Raw genomic sequence first — 21,552 nt, 5'->3', positions numbered from 1 at the left:
AGCAAGGGAAAAATTATAAAGTTATTCAAAGCACAGTATAGCATCTAGTGACTCACTGCAAAAAATGGCCTACGTAGATATTTCAGAATTATTTCTGTCATCAGGTCTATTCACAGGAATGCTGTCAACAGAGAAAATTAGACAAGACACAAGGAATGTGGCTTTTTTTGGTCACAGTTTCATATTAAAAGGGTCAGTTTAAGTTTGTTTCCTTCTGATGACCTCAGCAAAGATTTGCTGTCTCAGGTGTTGCAAGTACAGTGTTTGTTTACAATAGTATGGAAAGCTATCGAACTAGACTGATTTGCAAGCCCAAATATCCTCAAAACTTTCCTCTTTCTCACCTTAAACAGAATAATAGACAAAAAATAAAGAAAGTAAATGCAAAAAAAGTCCTCCAAAATCTGCCCTTGGCAGTGCTAAAATATGTTTTTGAAAGAATTCAAAAGCCAGGAAACTCCTCAAGTTAAGATTGCTCCCAGAAGGAAATTTGATTCCAGTGAACACTTCTGGTATTTCCTATTTCTGTTTTCTATTCTTGTTTAGTTTTTATTCTTTTAAATTTGAAAAACTTGACCAAACAAAACTACATAGCCATACAGAGGTGTTTTACAACATAGGTTGCCAACCTATCACCTACAAATCAAATGTAGGCTGCCACATAAATTCAGTTAGGCACTTACTCCCTGATGCTTTCTTTTCAGGAATGTCTCAAATATCAAAAAAAAAAAGAAAAAAAAAAAAAATCAAAAACTATGGGCTGTGCAAATTATTCATAAGCTCTTTGCCTTTTTTTGAAGAGCCCCCCCCACCATCACAAGGCTCTGACATATGACTTGTGTAATCAAACTCCCATTTGAGATGATCAGAAACAAGAACTATGGTATGACCTTCAGGTGTCATCTGAGATTTGGTGGCTTCATTGTCCCTGAAAGATCAGGCAATGTCCATTTGAGAATAAAACAGCAGATTTAAATGAGTATGAGCTATATATATGCAGCATAAGAACCTGTATCTGCAGAATTATTTAAGCTGGTTCTTTTTTTTAGAGAAAAACATTGAGTTTTTTCAATGTCCACACATAATTTAAAAGATCATCAACAGAAAGTATGTAAGTATCAGTTAAACTGGGTCTTCAAGGCTTGAATGGTTTGTAATTTATACAGTAGATTACTTTAAAAGAGGACAGTAGCATGTCCAAAAAGTAAAATTCACTGTCGACAGTGTTATTTAATCAGCTGTTTTATTCTCTAGGTAGCTACAAGTATTTGTTCCTTAAATATTCCTTTTTATTTCACTAGATGGTGAGAGAAGTGCTTTTTCACACCTGACAGGCTTTTCTTGTTGCCTCAGCATTGCCTGCCCACTCACTCACTCAGGGCTTTCCTTGCAGTCCCACTCTCGCACCTGCCATCACCTCTTGCTCTCTCACTTGCCTCTCTAAAGTGTTTCTTCCAAATTCATATGAAACATCATTCTCATTGTACTTTTCCTCAAAATAATAAAAATGTTGTATATGCCTGTTGGTGTGTAGAAATATACAGTTTCTCTAAAACCATGTGTTTAATTTCAGACACTGGCATTATTAGACCGATTTAAAACAAAGTTAACCCAGGCAATTGAAGAAACTCCTGAAAATGAGCTGTCCGAACCTGACATAGATAATGACGAGGGATGGTGAGTTTTTTTTCCTTCAGATTTCTGTGATTACCAATACAAATCCTTCTGTACTAACATAGTCACACTGGTATGCATAAATTTGAGAAGCAGAAAACACCAAATGTGAAGGCAGCTGCTCCATTAGGAGTCAGCTAAAAGGTACTGGTTTAGCACTCTGAAAAATACATCATGAGACCAGATGATATTTAGCATTCTGTAGTTTTAAATCTTTCTAAAACTGTGTGTTGAGCGTGGTAAGTATTTGTAAATTATGGATGAGATTAAGATAGTCTGACTCATCTGAAGTGTAGGTTGACCCCAAGGCAATAGGATATTACTGAAGTTGATAAAGCACTGCAGAAGTTACTGACTTAATGCCTCCCAGTCAAGGACTCAGTTTGTACCCTGTTGTCTCATATTCATCTTTGATACAAACTACCCACCTTAGGTAGTCAAGGGGATAAAAATAAATATGATTTGAAGTGTGATCTTGAAGCTCTAGGCTGCATGCAGTTAAATGCTCATAAAAGTAGGCATAATGCAAAAATGCATAAAATACCTGGAAAAAAGAAAAGAAATCCTAGCAAAAAAGTTTTGTAAGGATCTGTCCATCTCCATTTATAAGGCAAACACTACAGCTGGTCCAACAAAATAGGCTGTCTCTGCCTACAGTTTTTTTTCATAGTTGTGCACATAAGCTGTTTGGGCTACAGCAAAATTACCAACAAAATAGAAACTTTAACAAAGTTCCTGGCAAATGTTTTAAGACAACCAGTATTTCTATATATGAGATGATTTAAAATTATTTTGTTGCCTCTTCAAACAGAGTTTTCTTCCTTCATTACGTCTTTTCCTACCTCAGGCTCTTTGAGCGTGAGAGATAATATGCAATATAAATTTCAAGATCCTTGGATTTCACTGATATTTTGAGATCCTTCTGAGCTACCAAAGCACTTTTAAGTCCTCCAAGAATTATAGAGCAGTTATTTCATTTGGAAGGGGCCTGCAACCATCATCTGTCCAGCTGCCTGACAGCTTCAGGGCTGACCAAAAGCTCTGTTGTTAAGGGCATTGTCCAATTGCCTCTTGAACACTGACAGGCTGGGGGCATTGATCTCCTTTCTAGGAAGCCTGATCCAGTGTTTGACTACCCTCTTTAGAAATACTTCCAAATATCTGGTCTAAACCTCCCATATCCACTACATGATTCTTTTATCTGGCCTTTTAATGAACATTTTATGAACTTGATTTTCACGTCAAATATTTTCTTGTCACAGTAAGTTGACCAGTCTTTTAAATAGAGTTCAATAGAGTTTTTATAGAGTTCAAACATATCTTTCCTATTTCTTTCTGAGTAACTACTGATACTTAAATCATCAGCAATGCTATCCACTGTTAGTCCTACTGAATTAAGAAGATAATTTATGAATATGTTATGAAGTTATATTTTTGTTCAGAAACAGTACTACATTCAGAATTGCACTAAAAAATACTTAAAATTATATGAAACTACATAATAGATTAATAATTAATATCATTAATTTTGCAGCTCAGCAGTAAGTGTTCATGTTAACTTTACAGACAGATGAGGCAGTCTGTTTTCAAATAATTGACTTTGAGGCCAAGCAAATTGTAAAATGTATGTTGCACACGTTGGCTATAGGCAACGTTAAAAAAGCAATAAAATCTTCTGAAAGCTATTAATTATTATGTGAAGCACTTGGAAAACTAAATTGCATATTTTAGATTAAGTGTTTGCATTTTCAGTACCTTTATTGTATAGGAATATTTGAGCTAACTATAGTGACTTTACATTTTAAAATTCTTTCTTAATTTGGATCTACTTCTCAAAAGACAGTAACTTCACTTTATCTGATTTTTATGAAATACAATTAGTGTATGGCATATGCATATATGGTACACACACAAACAACGTGCTTCCTCCAGACCATTTGGTAGGTCATGGTTGCTGTTTTTATGGGAAGGGAAAGCCTGCCAGTATGCTTTGCTCTACTGTCAGGGTATGTTATCTGAAGTAAAATGATTGCCTCTAAGACATTTTTATGTATCCATGAGTGGCCACACATTGAGGTATAATTTTCATTCTCTGTCAAGATAGAAACCATTACCAATTTGTTATGTTTTCTTTTGTTTGGCAAACTTCTCTCTGCATATTTGGCTGAGCTGCTGTATTGGCATGGCACATAGCAGACGTTTGGGCACTTTTCAGCAGCATTCTACTTTTTATGCAATAAAAAAGGAAGAAATATGACTCTATTGTAAACAGTGTGTATGGTGTTTGATAATTATTACCAGACTTTACTGTCTAAGAACACATCTGAGGAAATGTTGTGAGGAATGCTGAAGAGAAATGCATAAGACTAAGTTTTAATGTGGAATATCAGAATCTTTGCTGAGACATTTTATTGCAGCCTCTACTACTCTGTGAGAATGATTATTTGTATTTGTCTGCAGCAATCAAAATCCAATTTCCCTTACAGAATTCAAAAATACCATCATAAACATGGTATCTGCTCAAAGAAGGGATCAAAGAATAAAAATGCCTGACAATAAGTAAGTGGACACAATTTTACAGCATCTGGGTACCTTAGAAAGACATTCTTGATCTGAGTTCTTCCAACCATTATTTTCCTTCTGGCTTCATGTTGACAACTAGTACTTGTACTTTCCTCTTAATGATTTGTTAGATGTTCTCAGTACTATTTGATCACTAGTGGTTCATTATTTGCTTACAATCCAAGTAAGAAGGACTCAGATGCATTGCTATATTCTTTTTTCTTAAAGATTGTATAAAGTGCTGCAGAGGTAGGTAGAGATTATCTGTCAGAACTCAGTTACATTCTTGGCTTAGAATCTTAACCAAGAAGACTTTTCCCAAAAATGTAGGTGAAGCGAATCATGTGGCAGTGAGGTGTCATTTGCTTAGAGACTATTATGGAAACCAAATATGTCACAACAGAAGACCCAACTGGAATCTACTTGATACTTGCCACTTTGATTACTTGATAGGCCTGAATTTGAATGAGAAAATACTGCACAGGCTACACTTATTCAGAACTCTGCTGCTACTCATCTTGCGTAGGACTTACTGTAACACATATAGTTGCATGCATGTGATACTCATTCCGATAGTACTGACACTTCAGAGTTCTGATGATAATAACTAATAGTTGCAGTTGTAGTCAAACACAGCTTTCATTCCAGAAGGATGTTACAGCAACTGCAGATAATGAAACTAATGATGGAGATCCTGTGAACGTGACAAAATATTTTTCATAGAGAGAATCCAGCAATGGGATAAAAAAAAATTCTGATGCAGTCAAGGGCATTCAAAAATTGTTTTACTTAATCTGTGCAAAATATTCCTCTTCAAATAGGATAAGAGTGATACTTAGTACTGTAAAACACCCTTCGATCAAGTAATTCTGAGAGTTCCAAGTGCTTCTTTCAAGATGTGAAATCTGAGACTAGATACAGCACTCAGCTAAGTCTGTCTGTGTTGAGTGGAAGGATTACTTTTTTTGTTGCTGTTTTTCATACCTGGTTTTCATTCCTTTCTAAGCCACAAATCCTTTCCTATTGAATGGCAGCTGAGTTCTGTCCTGTACCCATACTGTTGATCACTCTTATTGGAATTTAGCCATTGCTCTTTTTAAATTGTATCCCACTTTTCATACTGCTACTCTTTTTTGCCAAAATCACATGAATTCTGAATACTCCAATAAACATTCAAAACTTCATATTATACATATGTTCTGTAATTATATTCTTCACCAGTATAGTCATAGGTGGAAATGAACTAACCAACCATTACCATATTAAGGTTTTCACTTTGACATTAAACTATGGCTGTCTACTCCTAAGAACAGGGGTCTCCAGCTGAATTTTTAGGAATCTTACATGCTTGTGAAATGTAGGAAATATATCTACACTTTCCTATATGGAATATTGGTTTTTGTGGAAGGAAGAGATTCTCTGCTGTAAAAATACATGTCATGTCCTTAACAAAAATCTGGACTTAACTCTTCTCCCTCTGATCTTTTAAAACAAGTGGAGGCTTCCTGAAACTTCAAAATTTACTGGAATACTGAAGTCTATCTAGTGCTATGACAACTTTTGAGTTGGTGGAATTTTTTGTGGTAAGGAAGCCGCCACATTGCTTTTTGAAAACTCACCTGGTTGCCAAGTCAGTTTAGCATATATCTATGTAGGATCTCTATTATTTATACATTCTCACAGATAAAATGCACAAAAAGGTTCAGGAATCAACTTCAGTATTCCTCAACATTCTTGAACTTAAATCTTAATTGTCTGTGTCAAGTAACTGAAAAATCAAAATGATCATCACTGCATACCACTTAAATACCATACATTGCACACAAAACCAGTCAAGTTTACAGAACTTTATAATACACGGAAGACACATAGGTTAGAAAATCATGATGGGTTATTTTTTGGATTGATTGAAAACACATCCCCATTCATTCACTGCTTGAGTCTTTATCAGTGACAGAGGCAGTGGGACCAAGTGCACCCTCAGTACATCTGCAGTGACAGGAGGCTGAGCAGTGCAGGTGGCGCTGCAGAAAGATGGGATGCCGTCCAGAGGCACCAAGACAGCCTTGAGAAGTAGGTTCTTGTGAACCTTGTAAAGTTCAAAAAGGCCAAGGTGATGCATCTGGGCCAGGACAATCCCAGACAAGGGCGCAGACTGGGGACAGCCCTGCCCAGAAGGGCTTGGGGGTGCTGGTGGGTGAGAGGCTGGACATGACCCAGCCATGGCACTCCCAGCCCAGAGAGCCACACGTGCCCTGGCCTGCATCCAGAGCAGTGTGGGCAGCAGGGCCAGGGAGGGGATTCTGCCCCTCTGCTCTGCTCTGCTGAGAGCCCACCTGCAGTGCTGCATCAGCTCTGGGCTGCCAGCACAGGAAGGACGGGGACTCTTGTGAGCTGGTCCAGAGAAGGAATGCAAAAATGATATCTGGAATAGCTGTCCTGTGAGAAAAGGCTGAGAGAGCTGGGTTTGTTCAGGCTAGGCAAGAGAAGGCTCTGGAGACCTTATTGTGGTAGATATTTCAGTAATTAAAGGGTGATTAAAAGAAGGAGAGAGAGTGACTTTTTACTTGGGCAGGTAGGGACAGGATGAGGGGTGATGATTTTAAATTGAGGATTTAAATTAGATGCTAGGAAGAAATTCTTTACTCAGAGGGTAGAGGCACTAGAAGAGGTTGCCCAGAGGGGTGGCAGTGGGGTTGGACTGGGTGACCTTTAAAGGTCCCTTTCAACCCACACCATTCCATGATTCTATAATATGAACATTGCATTGAGGCAATATTCTGTTCCTGCTTGAAAACTATTTCCATGCTGATAATCTGAGTTCTGATAAATACGGTTTTAATTGTTACTTCTTCAGTTTTGACTTCATGGAAGATGCCAGATTCATTCTGTTGGACCTTCAATATTCAGTGTAGAAACTGAAATATTAATATGTGAAAGTTGTTCTTTACCAGATGGACATGATTATGTGAAGTGCATTAAAATTGCTGCCACCAGGGAATCAGCCAAAATCTGTATCATCCTCAGTAGAAGGATTTGGTCTGTTATTATTCCCATCAGTTCACAAGTCAGGGCTGCAAGTAGACCCCCAGTTGATTTTAGAGTTTGTGTTACAGTGAAGCCCAGTAATTTTTCCTTCACTCTGCACCTGGCTAGAAATTTAGGATTTCTTCTTCAGGATTCAGATCTCATCACTGGCCTTTACCTGCTCTCAGTAATGCACTCTGCAGCCTTTCAGAATTTGACTGAGACTGCCAGCATGCTACATAGTTCATTTAATTAATAGTGCGTGATGCCAGTGCTTCATAACTGAACCACTGCAGTGTTTCCTGGGTGGAATGTAAGGTGTTACATGTGAAACATAAAACTTCTTAATCTTTAGAAGAGATCAGCTTTTTCCTTCCCTGTGGAGTTCTGTCACAGCTGTAACTAAGCAATAAATGTAAATAAGTCACTTAAGTTTTTTTTTAAGTATGTCTAGACTCTGAAACTTGGTTTTTCTTTTTATTTGAAATAACATAAATCCATTCAGCTTTCAGATATACTGTGGGACAAGAAAAATGAGCAAAATGGGAATTTGGAATGAGGTGGTAGTTTTTCACATGGCTTTTCAGTCTAAAATTCTTCTGATTACTAACCTTTGTTGTGTCTTTGTTGGTTAATTTGAGGTATAGGAAAAATAGACTTTTTTTGAAATCAAAATGAAAAAGTCAATACCTGAAAATACCTTCAAATTTGTACAAAAGGTGGTTGTGAAAACTGTGTGACAATCAAGGTCTTCTATTTTAAACAAAAAGATATTTCATGTCTTGCTTAATGGATGGCTTCATGTCCATATTGTGTAATTACTAGTGTTGTCCTCTAAGTTATTTGTAAAAAACTATTGACCTCTAAGTTATTTGTAAAAAAAACCCTGTAAGATAATGAGGATTAAAACCAGTTCAAATGAATGTAATGACATGCATACTTTAAAGGCACTGTTGAAATCTCATGTGTCTTAGAAAGCTTTTAAACATACCTTCTTCTTGGTCATAAAATATCTTGATCTGCACAGTGATGCTTTACATAGATCAGATCACCTGATTTTAGCAGAAATTGAAGGAAATAGGTCTGGTTTTATTAATTTATTGGTTCTGTAGACAAAAAACTCACAGAAGTTCAGTGCTAATCATTTAAAGTACAGCCTGGCTTACATGAGTCAAATACTGTAATCTGTTCACAATTCTGAATTTCAGAAAACTGTCACTGGGGCCACTAAAATATTGTGGGACCATTGGGTGCTAATGCTGAGTTCTTTTTGCCAGGACAATAATTGCAATTTGAGTATATAATTTTTTACCCAGTTTGTAGAGATAGTTTCATTTTTTGTTAGAACAAACAGAAAATAAATCTGTATATTAAATGAAGGTATTCTCTATCCACCATCAACAGTTGTGTCCTCTATCTTCTTTAAGAAATATTTTTGTTCATAATACAAGGAAGTTTCCTTTCAGAAGATTTATGATTGCTTTCATGAAAAATATGGCACAATTAGGAGTGGAAACACACAATATTTTACTTACCTTGTATTCTCACAGTAAAAGGTTTTGTAACAGAGCAATTTGGGTCTTAAAACAGTATCAAGGCATCACTTTTCAATGTCTGTTGTAGAGTATAGGCTAGAATTGGTTTGGGCTGGGGTATTTTTTACTTAAAATAGTAATTTTAGAATCTGTAAATGCTGAAGTTAGCCAGACTGTTTTTATATTACAAGATTTAATTCTAATAAGAACTAAATCACAATGCACACTGTTAGTGTTTAATCCATATACATTTGGTAATGTGTTCCATTTTTTATTTCCAGGATTTCCTATTTACTGCAGCATATACTATTGAAATTTTCAGAGTGAAGTTCTTCAGGATAGACACCTAAAATATTGGTTATATTTCTTTTATAAACCTTGTTTAATATACATTTTGTAAAATGCAGATTTTTCTTTCCTACAAAACCTCAAATTTAGGGTTATAAAATAAAGCTTCCTCAAGATTAGCACCAGTCTTTGCAGCTTCAGTTGCAGAAGCTTAACTGACAAACACAGAAAACCCCTGAAAACTAAGCTGCAGTCTGTTTTACATGCTGATGCTAGCTTGGGGAATGACAGAAAAAGTGCTGCTGTAATTTATGCCAGTGAGGCACAAAGATGGATTAAAGCCATGTTTGCTCCCCTCCTCCCATCCAGACTTGAGCCAGCGTTCCTTCACTAGTCTGGAAAAACTGGCTCTATATTAGGTCTCTCCTGCTAAGGCCATTGATTTACTCAACTACATTTTTTAACAGTTGACAAAATACTTACTTGATTGTTACAAAGGATAAATGAATGCCAGAGGTCTGTATTAGAAACACATTGGAAAGAGAGATTTCTTTTCTGTTTGGCAAAAAAATAAGCGTTTGTTTGGGTTTTAGTACTGCCACTAACCTTTAAAGGAAGAAAAAAAATTCCTTCTGCTGTAAATCTTTCTTTTTTTCCTCCAGTTTTGTCTCCACCTTCACCCCTGTACTTCTAGAATGTGGTCAGACCTTGCTTGATTTGTAAATGCCACCCCCTACCCCACTGCTTCAGTCAGTAATTCAAATTAATAAATTGTTCTTCTGCTGACGTTGTATATTGATTGCCTGTAGCTGTTCAGCATGTCTGAGAAACTCAGAGCATTTAAAGTGGCAGTTTTTGCTTGTTTATTTTTTGCTAATTCCCTGTATCTGAGCTTATTTGGACTAGGCATGTGAATTTTGACTACTGTTTGACTTAAATTCAGAGATGATCCATGCTTCAGTTAAGGGATATCTAGTGTTAGATTTACTGTCTGGAAATCTGATCTTTTTTATTGCCAGAAAATCTAGTGAAGAATGAAGAAATAATCTTCTAAATCTTATTAGCCTGGCTTAAGCTTCCTGCTTATTTACACACCTTTCCAAGCACCCCAACTTCATCGCATTGAATGACAAATCTAAGAAGTAAGGATTTTGATATATTCAGAATGAGAGAGGGAAGGGCAAAAGAAAAGGGAGAGTGTTCAGAGAAGTCTGAATGTTTTGAAAATCTGAGTATTTTTGTGCTAGAAATACTCTCCTCTCCTTTCTTTTCACTTCAGCTCTGTGCTGTGTTGATACAATAATGCCTGACTGCTTGCATTAACTTGGGGTGGTGATTTGCTGACTGACTTCAGAGTATCAGATGTTGCACAAGCTATTGCCAGAGACAGGATGCTAGAATGGATGGATCACTGGTCTGTTCCGCCATGGTGGCTCCCATGTCCTTGTAGTAAACACTATCTAGAGCTTTTCTGTACTGGTGTGCTGTCTGGAATTCGCATTTTACTCTTCCATGCCAGTCTACTCTACCAGGAGCAGTTGTCTATTTAAAGCATCCATCTTATCACATCAAACTACTTAACATTTTTGTGAAGGGGTCAAGGATGTAGCGTAAATATATTATACATATTAATTGTTATAGAACAGAAGCAATATCAAGATAGCATAGGATAACTCAAGATAGGATAATTGAATTTCATTCAGAAAAATATTTATTGCTTGAAAAAAGTAAGTCGTAGTTTAACATAGCTCTCCTGATACTATGAAAAGTCATCACATTTTCCTACAGTTTATTACAAATAAGGTGAGCTTTTTCATAGTTAAGGTGATTTCCCCTTCTCTTAGAAGGTTACTTACAGTTAAATATTCTTTCAAGAGAAAAAGATTTTTAGTACTATCTTGAGCAATCTAAGGATACAATACTATATTAGTCTTCACCAAGATTAGGTTTCTTTGTTGTTAGCTTTGCAAAACTGGTATCTTTGGTGTTCCTTTTAAGCTGGAGGTCCCATGGTTAGTGAAACTATTAGTTTCTTTTTCTAATTTTGGCAGTGATTATTTTGTGATAAAACTAAGCATATTACAGTTTAAATAAACTATCTCAGAAAGTATTATATTAGAAATATCTGCAGAAGTTCTGTTCTCATCATTTAACTCTATAGGCCAACACAAAGAGCAGTTATAAGCAATTAATTCTTCAGTCTGTGGAGGATCCAAAACTTGCTGGTTATTCTGAAGAGGTTAAGCCAATTTTCAATCCTCCAGTAACTGTAATATACAAAATCAAAGGACTAGTTAAAGTTACCAGAAGTGTATGGGCTGACTTTGTATAATATTTTTAAATGATGTTTTTAAAGCATGTTTTCATCTTTTACTTGCTTAACACTGGGGACATTCTTGCTTTGTGCAAGAGCAGCAGTAATACCTCCATTGTTGTCGTGGCTTAACGCAGCCGTCAGCCAAGCCCCAGGCAGCTGCTCGCTCACTGCCCCACCAGCAGGGTGAATCGGAAGGGTGAAACCTGAAAAACTCATGGGTTGAGATACACACTGTTTAACAGGGAAAGCAAAAGCCCCACACACAGGCAGAGTGAAACAAGGAATTAATTCCCCACTTCCCCTGGGCAGGCAGGTGTTCAGCTATCTCCAGGACAGCAGGGCCCCATTCTGCATGACAGCAGGGAAGACAAACGCCATCACTACAAACATCTCCCTTTCCTTCTTCTTCCCCCCATTTTATTTACTGAGCTTGATGCCACATGGTCTGGAATATCCCTTTAGTCAGCTGGGGTCACCTGTCCTGGCTGTGTCTCCTCCCAGCCTCCCAGGCACCCCCAATCCCCTCCCAGACCACCAGTGCAGTAGGAGAAGCAGAAAAGGCCTTGGCTCTGTGTGAGCCCTGCTCAGCAATAACAAAAACATCGCGATATCATCGATCCTGTGTTCAGCACAAATCTAAAGCACAGCCCCACATCAGCCACTGTGAAGAAAGCTAACTCTACCCCCATCAAAATCAGCACAAACAGCTGAAAGCTAAAATATTGAAAACTATAATAGACTCTTCTGGGTCTTGCAATTAACCTCAGGAGAGTGCAGGGTGAGGCGGTGTTTATAGCAATAGTAAAATTTTAAATTTCTGTGTAAAATCTGTCATAATCACTAACATAGATTAGTAGGAACTGCTTATAAAGTAGTAAGTGTTTTATATGAATACTTAACGTTTGCAACATGGTGCATAGCTGTATTTATAACTATTTTCTCACTACTCTTCTAGGCATTTTTTAGCATTTAAAACTTTCATGGAATAACTAATTCTTTGGATTTTGCTAGATCGGAATAGCAAATTGTATTTCTCTTTTTAAATATCAAGTCAATTAACATGAAAAATACAGGGCGTTATGAAAGCATTAAAAAAGGGTGCTAGATATCCCATGATTAGGAAGGGAGATGAGGAAAAAGAAACAAGGAATGTGGAATGATGAAAACAAGTACTGAAAAAAAGAAAGAGTGAAATCTCTAAGTGGTAAAAATCACAGCAGAAACTTAGGACAAGACATTATTCCTAGAAAGTATTGTGTGAATCAGTCTCTTCTCCCAGTTAACAAGTGATAGGGCAAGAGCCTTAAGGTGTGCCAGGGGAGGTTTAGATTGGATATTGGGGGAAGTTTTCTTTACCACAAAGGTTGTCAGGCATAGGAACAGGCTGCCCAGGGAAGTGGCTCCATCCCTGGAGGTATTTAAAAGGCATGTAGATGTGGCACTTCAGGACATAGTTTAGTGGGCTTGGCAGTGCTGGATCAACGGTCAAATTTTTTGATCCAAAAGGTCCTTCCCAACTTCAGTGTTTCTATGGTTCTCTGATTATTAACTTGCTTAAAGTGAAATCACACCTGGTTTGGCAAACTAGGCATGCTGGAAATGTGTGATGCAGTGTAAGGCTTAAATACCAAGAGCTACAAAGGGATACAGGCTTTTGTAGGTAATTTAGCACAGCTCCAGTATTATGAGTTGATGAGACAAACAATACTTAAGGAAATTGTTTTCTGAAACACCTTTTTTGAGACAGAAGTGGCTGTGTGAAACAGTGATAATTAAAGAGATTAATCCATCTTTGAGACTGGGTCTATCATGATACTTAATATATTAACCTGCACTGCTGTAAGAATTAAAAACTACTTCGAGTACTTGGTAAAAAATTGTTTTTCTTTCTATTTTCTTTTAATGATAAAGGAGAGAAACTTGGATTACAAAACTACTTTGCATGGAAAGAGAGATGATGGGTTATGTTACACAAGAAGGAAAACAAATTTGGATGTTGAGATAGGGCAAATAGAAGCTACAAAATTTGCTTACAAGAGTTGTGTGACACAGCACTTAGTGAAAGTTGCAGATTTCATTACAGACACAAACATACTCCCTCTCTTCTGCTGCATTGTGTTTACAAAACTATTTGTAAAGCTCTTGGACACACTTTTGCAAGGAATAATGACAGCAGTCTGATCCAAGAGGCTTATTTTGCTTGTAGCAACTCAATTCAAAACATTTTTTAAAAAATGGAAAAAGATTAGATGTTTGTAATGTATTTCCTTCTTCAAAATTCCCTTTGTTTTATGGCCTTGACATTCTTTTTGCCTTTTTCATAGTCTTGTTGTCTTGCCTTGATTCAAAATTCATACTTCTTTTTAATTGTCATTTTAAAATTTTCTTCACTTGATTTACATTTTGATAAGTCTTTCTCTTTTTGTTTCTCATTCGTATTTTTTTTTAGTCTTTCCCTTCCTCAGTTTTTTTTGTAGTCTCTTAACTGTCTCTTGGTCTTTCTCAAATGTCTCTCTTCTTCCTGTGCCACCCACTACTCTGCTGGGAGCAGAGAGACTGCCAGTGAGTTCATTCTTCCAGAAAAGCCTATTTTTTTTTTCCTTGGGAGAGAGATCTCCTTTGCTTTGATCTGTGGATTCTCATCTGTTTTCTCATCTGTTCACTTGAATTACTTTTCTGTCCACTGCCTAGGTATCTTGAGGATGGTGGAAGAAAAGTGCTAGAATGTTTCCTAGATTAATGATTTTTGCTTACACTTCAATATTTACTGTATTTGAAGGAAAATTAGCATTAAGTAGAGTATAATTTACAGAAAGCGGTAGTGCTTGAGTACCTGTCATTGTTTTGGTTTTAAATATGGGATGCATTGTGAAATTGAGAAAATAGGAAGGCTGTTACTTGCAGTCAGTGTTCAACTCAGAAACAAATGGTACTGCTAGTAATTGTAGTTCATATTGGTCCCATTTTTTTAGACAGCCTATACAATACAACTGAATTTCTTGACACAGATACTTAATCCTTCTGCATTCATTTTAGGCAACCTGATGAAAAGAGCCAATAACTATCATAAAACACAGCCATAATGTTCAAAATTATGATACTCTACATTTTATAGCAACATGATTAGTTGCTTTATTTATTTTTTATGCATTTAGTGTAAAAAGGAGTATGGCACCAACTGCAATTTTTTATGCAGGCACCTCCAAAGTGCAGGCACCTGTTTAAGAATTTACTGCTGCTCTGCCAGAAGCTACTACCCTTACAACAGAGTTGACAGGATGTAACTTTTGCTCACACTTGTTGATGATTTACTGTTTAAAATGCTGATGTAGTTGAGTGCAGGATAATGTCCCAGATTTTCCTCCAGGCACCAGGAAGTTTGCTCTGCAGGGCCATCTGTGCAAGGAAAGTCAAAGGGGGCAGTAGGCAGGTGGTAGCAAGCAACAGCTATATCAGTTTGAAAAACAAGTGTGGTCTTAGGCAATACAGCTTTGCACTTTCATTTCACTTAGTATAAACATCACTGATGCATGAGTGTACCTGGAGGTTTCAGCTTTATCTGTAGAGCAAAGGCATAGTGCTTCCTTACTCTTGCCAAGATTCAAAATTACTCAGTTCACTGATTGCCGCTTCAGTTTCTCCCAAAAGGACTTCTGGAAAGGCCAAAGCTTTTGGACCACAGGACTTCTTTTTATGCTACACTTAACATGACTACCAGCTGTCAGCAGCTGGCATATGGTTCAGATCCAGTGCATGGCTCACACATCTCAAAAGCAGAGAGGTTACAGTGTATCATATCTTTTCTTACAAGTACGGTCTAACTAGAGTAGTTCAAAAGAGCCTGATCTGTTCACTGACCTCAAAATATCACTAGGCCACAAGAGTATCATTGTACCTTTGAAATCCCGTGCTGTCTCTGAAACTGTCTTAAATTAATTTGTGTATTTCAATCTAAAGTTTTAAGACATTCCATTTTTGGAATACAGAAGAGAGCCAACTACTGAGTGTTGTTTAGGAACATGAAAGGAAAGAAACGCAGAGCAGCTTCCCCCCATTACATGGGATAGGACCACGGTCAACTTGTAAGATGCTGTCATCTGGTCAGGGTAAAAATCAACCTCTTCACCAATAAATCTGTGCAAAGATTGCTCGTTCATTTCTGTTAAGATGATGAGCATCTTAACAGAAATCTTGTGATTGTGTCTTCTATTTAGGAAGAACAACAACTTGCATAACTACCAGAGTACTTCAAACCCAGAGTAATCAGTTTTGGCAAGCGATTTTATTTTACGACCTTTTAGCAAAAAAACTGAGCTGCAAAATTGAGGGTTTTTTTTCTTTTGAGTTTTGCTTGGTAGAACTGACTACTTCTTATCCTTTAAATTTTGAAGAAAAGTGGACTTTAAAATTGAATATCTGTTTTATATAAAATGAGCTGTCAACAATCAGTGATAAGCAGAAGTTAGTGGGTTCCTGAAGACCAGAGGCACAGAGATAAAGTTACTGTTTCAGCACAGTGACTGCAGAAACATGACTGGGCAGCCAGCTCCTCGCTGCACCCAGGAGCATGCAGAAGGGAAGAGAGTTATAAATTGAACAAGGAAAAGTCTTATGAAACTTGTATTTGGAACTACACCCTAACTCTGCACTCGGAAAATTATGCAAAGGCAAACTTCAGTTAGAGGAACTTGAGTAAGATTAATTTAAATTCAAATGCTTAATATAGAAATAATTATTAAATGCTTCCTATGTTCCTTTAAAAAAATTAATTGCTTTTGAAGAACAGTATTCACTGTGATTCACCATTCATATAGGTGCAGAACAGGTCTACTTGGGAAGATGAGTGACTTGCAAAAATAAATTTAAGGTCACAGAAGGAAAATATTTCTTAAAATCTCCACTGCAGCATGTGTTTATTTTGCTTTACCTCTGAGATGCTGCATCTAAAATTGATTCTGGGAATATCAAAAAGTTTCTTAATATTGGCTTATTTTTAATCACAGCTGGGAGTGTCTTAGTGGAAAGTTATGAATAAGAGTCAGAGACTATGACTTCTTTCAGGTCTTGGGGAGAAGTAAATATTGCTTAGTCTGAATCTACTGCATGTAATTTGCAAATTACTTGGGGCACTGTATGGCCTGATCCAAGAATTAGAGATGCATTTGATTTTAATTCCTGTTAGTTGTATCCTTCAGGTTATGTCGTGTGCTATAGTATTCTTGGAAAACCTGAGTTCATGAAAGGACTAAGTGTGACTACACTTCTACTTACACTCCCATAACACACTTTAAAACCATGCACCGAGGAATGACTCCATCTCTTAGGCCTGTACTTTATTCATACTAGGACAGAGGGATTTGATATGTGTACTCATCTTTAATAAGTTGAGAAGAATATGACAAATGCAGAAAGCATGTTAGCTAAAATAAATTACTTCAGTCCCTCCACTGTGAGACAATGTTTTTATAATTAAACTACAAATATGCACCCATGAGTCACTTTGATGGTACATTATATTATTCTGAATTGTAGAGATGACTAAATAAACAAGTTTGGGTGTTAGTAGTGTGGACAGGGTTATAAACTACCTAAGTTTCTTACACTGGAAACAACTCTTTAAGTATTTATGAAACACATATGTCAAGAATCAGTTGTGATGAAAATTCTCAATTTTTGTTTTTAGGAATTTTCTAAGCATTCAAGCAGCTCACATATGGTCTATAGCTTTGATTTTTTTCTGGTTTCTTTAATAGTACTGTATTGTAATCTACAATAACTGAGCTGCTTCTCCCTCCCTTTCTTTATGTATGGAGATTTGCACTAAAGCTCTTTGAAAACTGTTTAGTTCAGAATGTTGTACATGTTGCAAGAGACCAATTAAGCAGTGCTTCATTGGCCACAAAACTTTCCTTTTGAAACTTGCTTGTTTTCCTGGATTTTCTGTCGTGTAGACTGTTACAAAGACATGCTATAGAGATTGATATGCTTAGATTCAGATCAGTATAGTTCTTAAGTTTTCCTATCGAAGTCAAAGACATTTTTGAAATCGATCACACAGAATCCAAAGGTTAAGTGTGGGTTTTGCCTAGATATATGAGTTTGCCCTGAAAAAATAATTTACCATGTCTCTGGGCAACCTGTTCTAGTGTTTCACCACCCTTGTCTTAAAAATGTCTTCCTGATATCATCTTAATATGGGCTCTTTTGGTTTAAAAGCTTTACCCTTTGTCCTGTAAATACAGGTCTTACTAAAGGATCTGTCGCCATCAGTCCTAGTAAGTCCTGTTGTGTACTGCAATAAGATCTCCTGAGAGCCTTCTCTTCTCCAGGCTGAACAGTCCCAACTCTCAGCCTGTCCTCACAGGAGTGCTGCTCCATCCCTCTGATCATCTTGGTGGCCTCCTCTGGATGTGTTCCAACAGGTCCATATGTCCTTCCTGTGCTGGGAGCCCAGAGCTGATGCAGCCCTGCAGGTGGGGTCTCAGCAGAGCAGAGCAGAGGGGCAGAATCCCCTCCCTGGCCCTGCTGCCCACACTGCTCTGGATGCAGCCCAGGACACGTGTGGCTCTCTGGGCTGGGAGTGCCCATGGCTGGGTCATGTCCTGCCTCTCACCCACCAGCACCTGTAAGTTCCTCTTGGCAGAGCTGCTTCAATCCTTTCCTCTTCCAGCATGTGTTGTTATCAGCAGCTGCCCAGCTGTAAGATCTAGTACCTGGCCTTGTTGAACCTCCTGAGGTTCACATGCACCACTTTTCCATTATGTAACAGAGATGTTTTCAGATTACTGGAAATTTGCTGAAGTTAGGAAATATCTAATGAACAGTAGGAAAAACATTGAATTGAACAAGGCATTTGTTTAGTCTGGTGTTCTGAGAATTAAAAAGCATGATCTGAACCAAGTTAATGTGAAGCAGCAGGACATGAAGCATTCCCCTTTTGATCTTCTGTGTACCTACTTCAAGCATTTTCCATGTAAACTCTTCCCCACTTTTGTAAAACCCTCCACCCTGGTGAAAGGTGTCTAAAGTGACTAATAGGAAAACTTGAGAAACACTCCCTGGTGCTGGGAAAAATTTGCCGTATATGTTGGAAGGTAGGCTAAATAGAAAAATACAAGAAAACAGAATTTAGTATGTGTAATAAAATCCAGAGAAAACTCTATCTGTATTTAGCTGTATTTTTCAAAAGAAGTCTTTACAAAATTATCACCTTACAATATAAGGGTCTTTAAGAAATTAAAAAAACAAACCCACCAACAAAAGAAACCCAGGTCAGTTCTTTTTTGCTATGACCAAAAATAAATCAGAAGTCTTACCATGAATATCATAATTACAAATTGTAGCTTCCATTCTTTCACTGAGATGGAGTTTGGTTTTTTGTAGGATGTCACATGTGCTTCAGTTTGAAGACAGAAGCAGAAAGGTGAAAGATGCAAGCATGCAGGATGAAGATACTTTTGAGATCTATGATCCACGGAATCCTGTAACTAAGAGGAGAAGAGAAGAAAGCAAGAAGATAATGAGAGAAAAAAAGGAAAGGAGATAAAAGGAGTGTAAAGTTAGCCAGAGCTGCTTTGGAAAGTGACTGCAATAAAGCACTGGCTCTTTTGTAAGCTGATCCTAAAAATACCACTGGACAAGTGTGAAAAGGAATCTCTCAAGAACCTGTTGTGCAGTTTTGAAGCAGAGCTATCATCTGTTTCTTAAGTTGTACGGTCAAGTGCTCTCACTGCATTCATTATCCAATCTCTCTAAAGGTTTTTAGAATTATGTATTTAATAAAAAACTGACTTGACTTTTGTCTATGTTTTAATTACAGTAGTCAAAATCTTTGTTTAATCAAAATATGGTAACCAAAAAGTTTCCAACATAATGAATGGGAATTTGTCTAAGTGAGGGTCAGGTTAGAACATGGAAACCCCATCTGCAGGCTTTTAAGATTTTTTAAAAGTAAAATTTTCATTATTTCTGTTGTTCTCTAAAAGACAGGTAAACCTTTACCTGCCTGAACCATTCTGACGCAGAATTAAGATGATGCAGTACTTTTCAGAATGGTCACAGCTTTCGTGAAACAAGCTAAGTTTGTTTGAGAATCTGGCTATTGCTTCCTTCTTTTGAAATACGCATTCCAGTACAGATCCCATCTTGGGAAGCTGGTATAATACATTTTAGATGTGTTATTTCACTATCCATACCACATGAATAAAAAAAGAGAATCTGGATATGCTGTAATCGTTGCTTAAACCACTTGATGCAATACCAGAAAGATCCCTTTTGTAGAATTTTCACTGTAAAGTGGCAGGTAATGAAGATTGGTTTGTTAATTAGTACAGTATAGAAACAAATGAAATATGATCAGTCTCATTAAAAACATAACCCTGCTTTAAACAATTACTCTGTCATCTAAAATTGAACTCAATTGAGTTCAAGCTTCCAGTTTATAGACTACAACCCTGGATGTTAATATTTTTATAGATAAACAGGAATTTTCATTGCTCCTTTACAGTGATTCTGGTGCCACAGGAACATGAATTATCCAAATAGCCAATAACTAAAGAAGAGAGAACAAGGTCATTAAAGAGTGCCACCAGAGAGTGTTTTTGCTGATGTTGTTTTTAGAACAAGTTCAGTAAGGTATGGTGTCCTTATCAAGCTGCCACTGCCAAATTTCTTGATAGGGTTTGAGGTGTGAGGTACATAAACCTGCATTGGTGGGTTAATATGGCCCAAATATCAGAGGTTAGATTAATACAGACTATTGCTTAAATGCACAGTGCAACCTTTGAGATAAGGAGAAAACTTGGAGGTGTGAAGTGAGATCCTGTATAAAGCTGTCATTATCCTCCTCTTAGGCTGAGTGAATTATACTGTGTCATGGTGTAAAGAAGTTAAGAGGGGTTACATTCCTTAACATGGCCATTCACAAACTAGTGAGTCAAAGGTTTTTAATCATTAAGTCATTTCTGTCGGGCTGCTGCTGGCAAAGTGAAGAACATCTAATGTCACATGCTGTTACCTCTATTCATTGCTTTGTTTGTGAAGAAGATTTTAAATCAGTCATTACAGGAAATGAGGATATCAAACCCCCATTCTGGTGGAGATGGGAAGGAGGCAAAGGTGGTGAACATGGGGAAAAGTGAGGAGTAGATCTGAAAAAAACCTTGAGAATCAAATTCCAGGACAGTTATTGCCCCTGGAATAAAAAAATGTTCAAATAATGTATTTTTCCTGCAAGCTAAAGTAGGATGCATGAGTCAATAAATGGACAAGCTGACTAACACCCTTCTTAGCTGAATATTTTTGCCAACTACCTGCATCAGCTCTGAGTAAGCCGTAACAGATGATTCCCAGTTTTAAGCACTAGAGAAGCCCAAAAAGGAAACTCAGCTTGAGGTTTAGGACTCTGCTCAGTTGGAAGAGGTTTGAAAATTCTGGACCTTGCACAGGACTGGTAACTTGACAAGAACAAGAGAGTAACTATGTTGACAATGTTGACATTTTCTTGTTAAGTGTGCATTGAAAGATTATCACAACTAGTCAACTGAGAAATTGATGAAGTTGACTAGAAATGGGCTAAGGTGTCTAAATTTTATTCATTTCACTGAAGCAGAAGTAGTTCTGTATTTCATTTAGGAGACATTTGGAGCAAAGTTAACAAAAGCTTATGTCAGAAGTACATTTTCATAAAAGTCAGGTAAAGTCAACACCAAGGAGTAAGAACCTCACAGAAAGAAGTTTAAATGATGACACTTGTCTGAAACAAGTAGTTTGCAGTGTCACAGGTAACTCCCTGTTATTCTGCCAGTAACAATCCTGCCAGTTCCCCATGCTCCAGACTAGCAGAATCATTTTAACTCAAACCTATTTCATTCATCATGTGGCATTGCTGTAATTACATAAAATGTTGAGTGGTACAGCATTGCAGTGTTCTTTTTATAGACTGTGAAATGTGTGTGCTCAGAATTACACCTTTTATTTGTCAATTCTGAAAATCAAGTGGGAAATACAATGTGGGCCAGTGTCTCCCTCTCTGTGAAAGTCATATTGAGCTAGGTTAGTGGCTGAAAACTGAAGGAACAGTTGGTTTTGTGACTGAAGAAAGAATTTGTTCTATGGTAATGAGATTTTTGAATGATTATATTTTCTTAA

The 21,552-nt window shown here is 37.2% G+C and overlaps 1 protein-coding gene across 1 annotated transcript in view; it reads left to right on the top strand.

Annotated features, from left to right (window-relative positions):
- Positions 1 to 19,198, top strand: part of CWC27 (CWC27 spliceosome associated cyclophilin) — a 95,627-nt gene extending 76,429 nt beyond the window's left edge. Inside the window, exons 13-14 of the mRNA XM_005429298.3 lie at positions 1,574 to 1,677; positions 18,787 to 19,198. Of these exons, the coding sequence (XP_005429355.1) occupies positions 1,574 to 1,677; positions 18,787 to 18,949 (267 nt within the window). The 3' untranslated portion in view covers positions 18,950 to 19,198. The remainder of the gene's footprint in view (positions 1 to 1,573; positions 1,678 to 18,786) is intronic.
- Positions 19,199 to 21,552: the final 2,354 nt, after the last annotated feature.

The sequence above is a fragment of the Geospiza fortis genome, unplaced genomic scaffold (assembly GCF_000277835.1).
Source record: "Geospiza fortis unplaced genomic scaffold, GeoFor_1.0 scaffold397, whole genome shotgun sequence".
NCBI lineage: Eukaryota > Metazoa > Chordata > Aves > Passeriformes > Thraupidae > Geospiza > Geospiza fortis.
The sequence above is the reverse complement of the archived record's forward strand: the minus strand, read 5'-3'. Positions and strand labels throughout refer to the sequence as shown.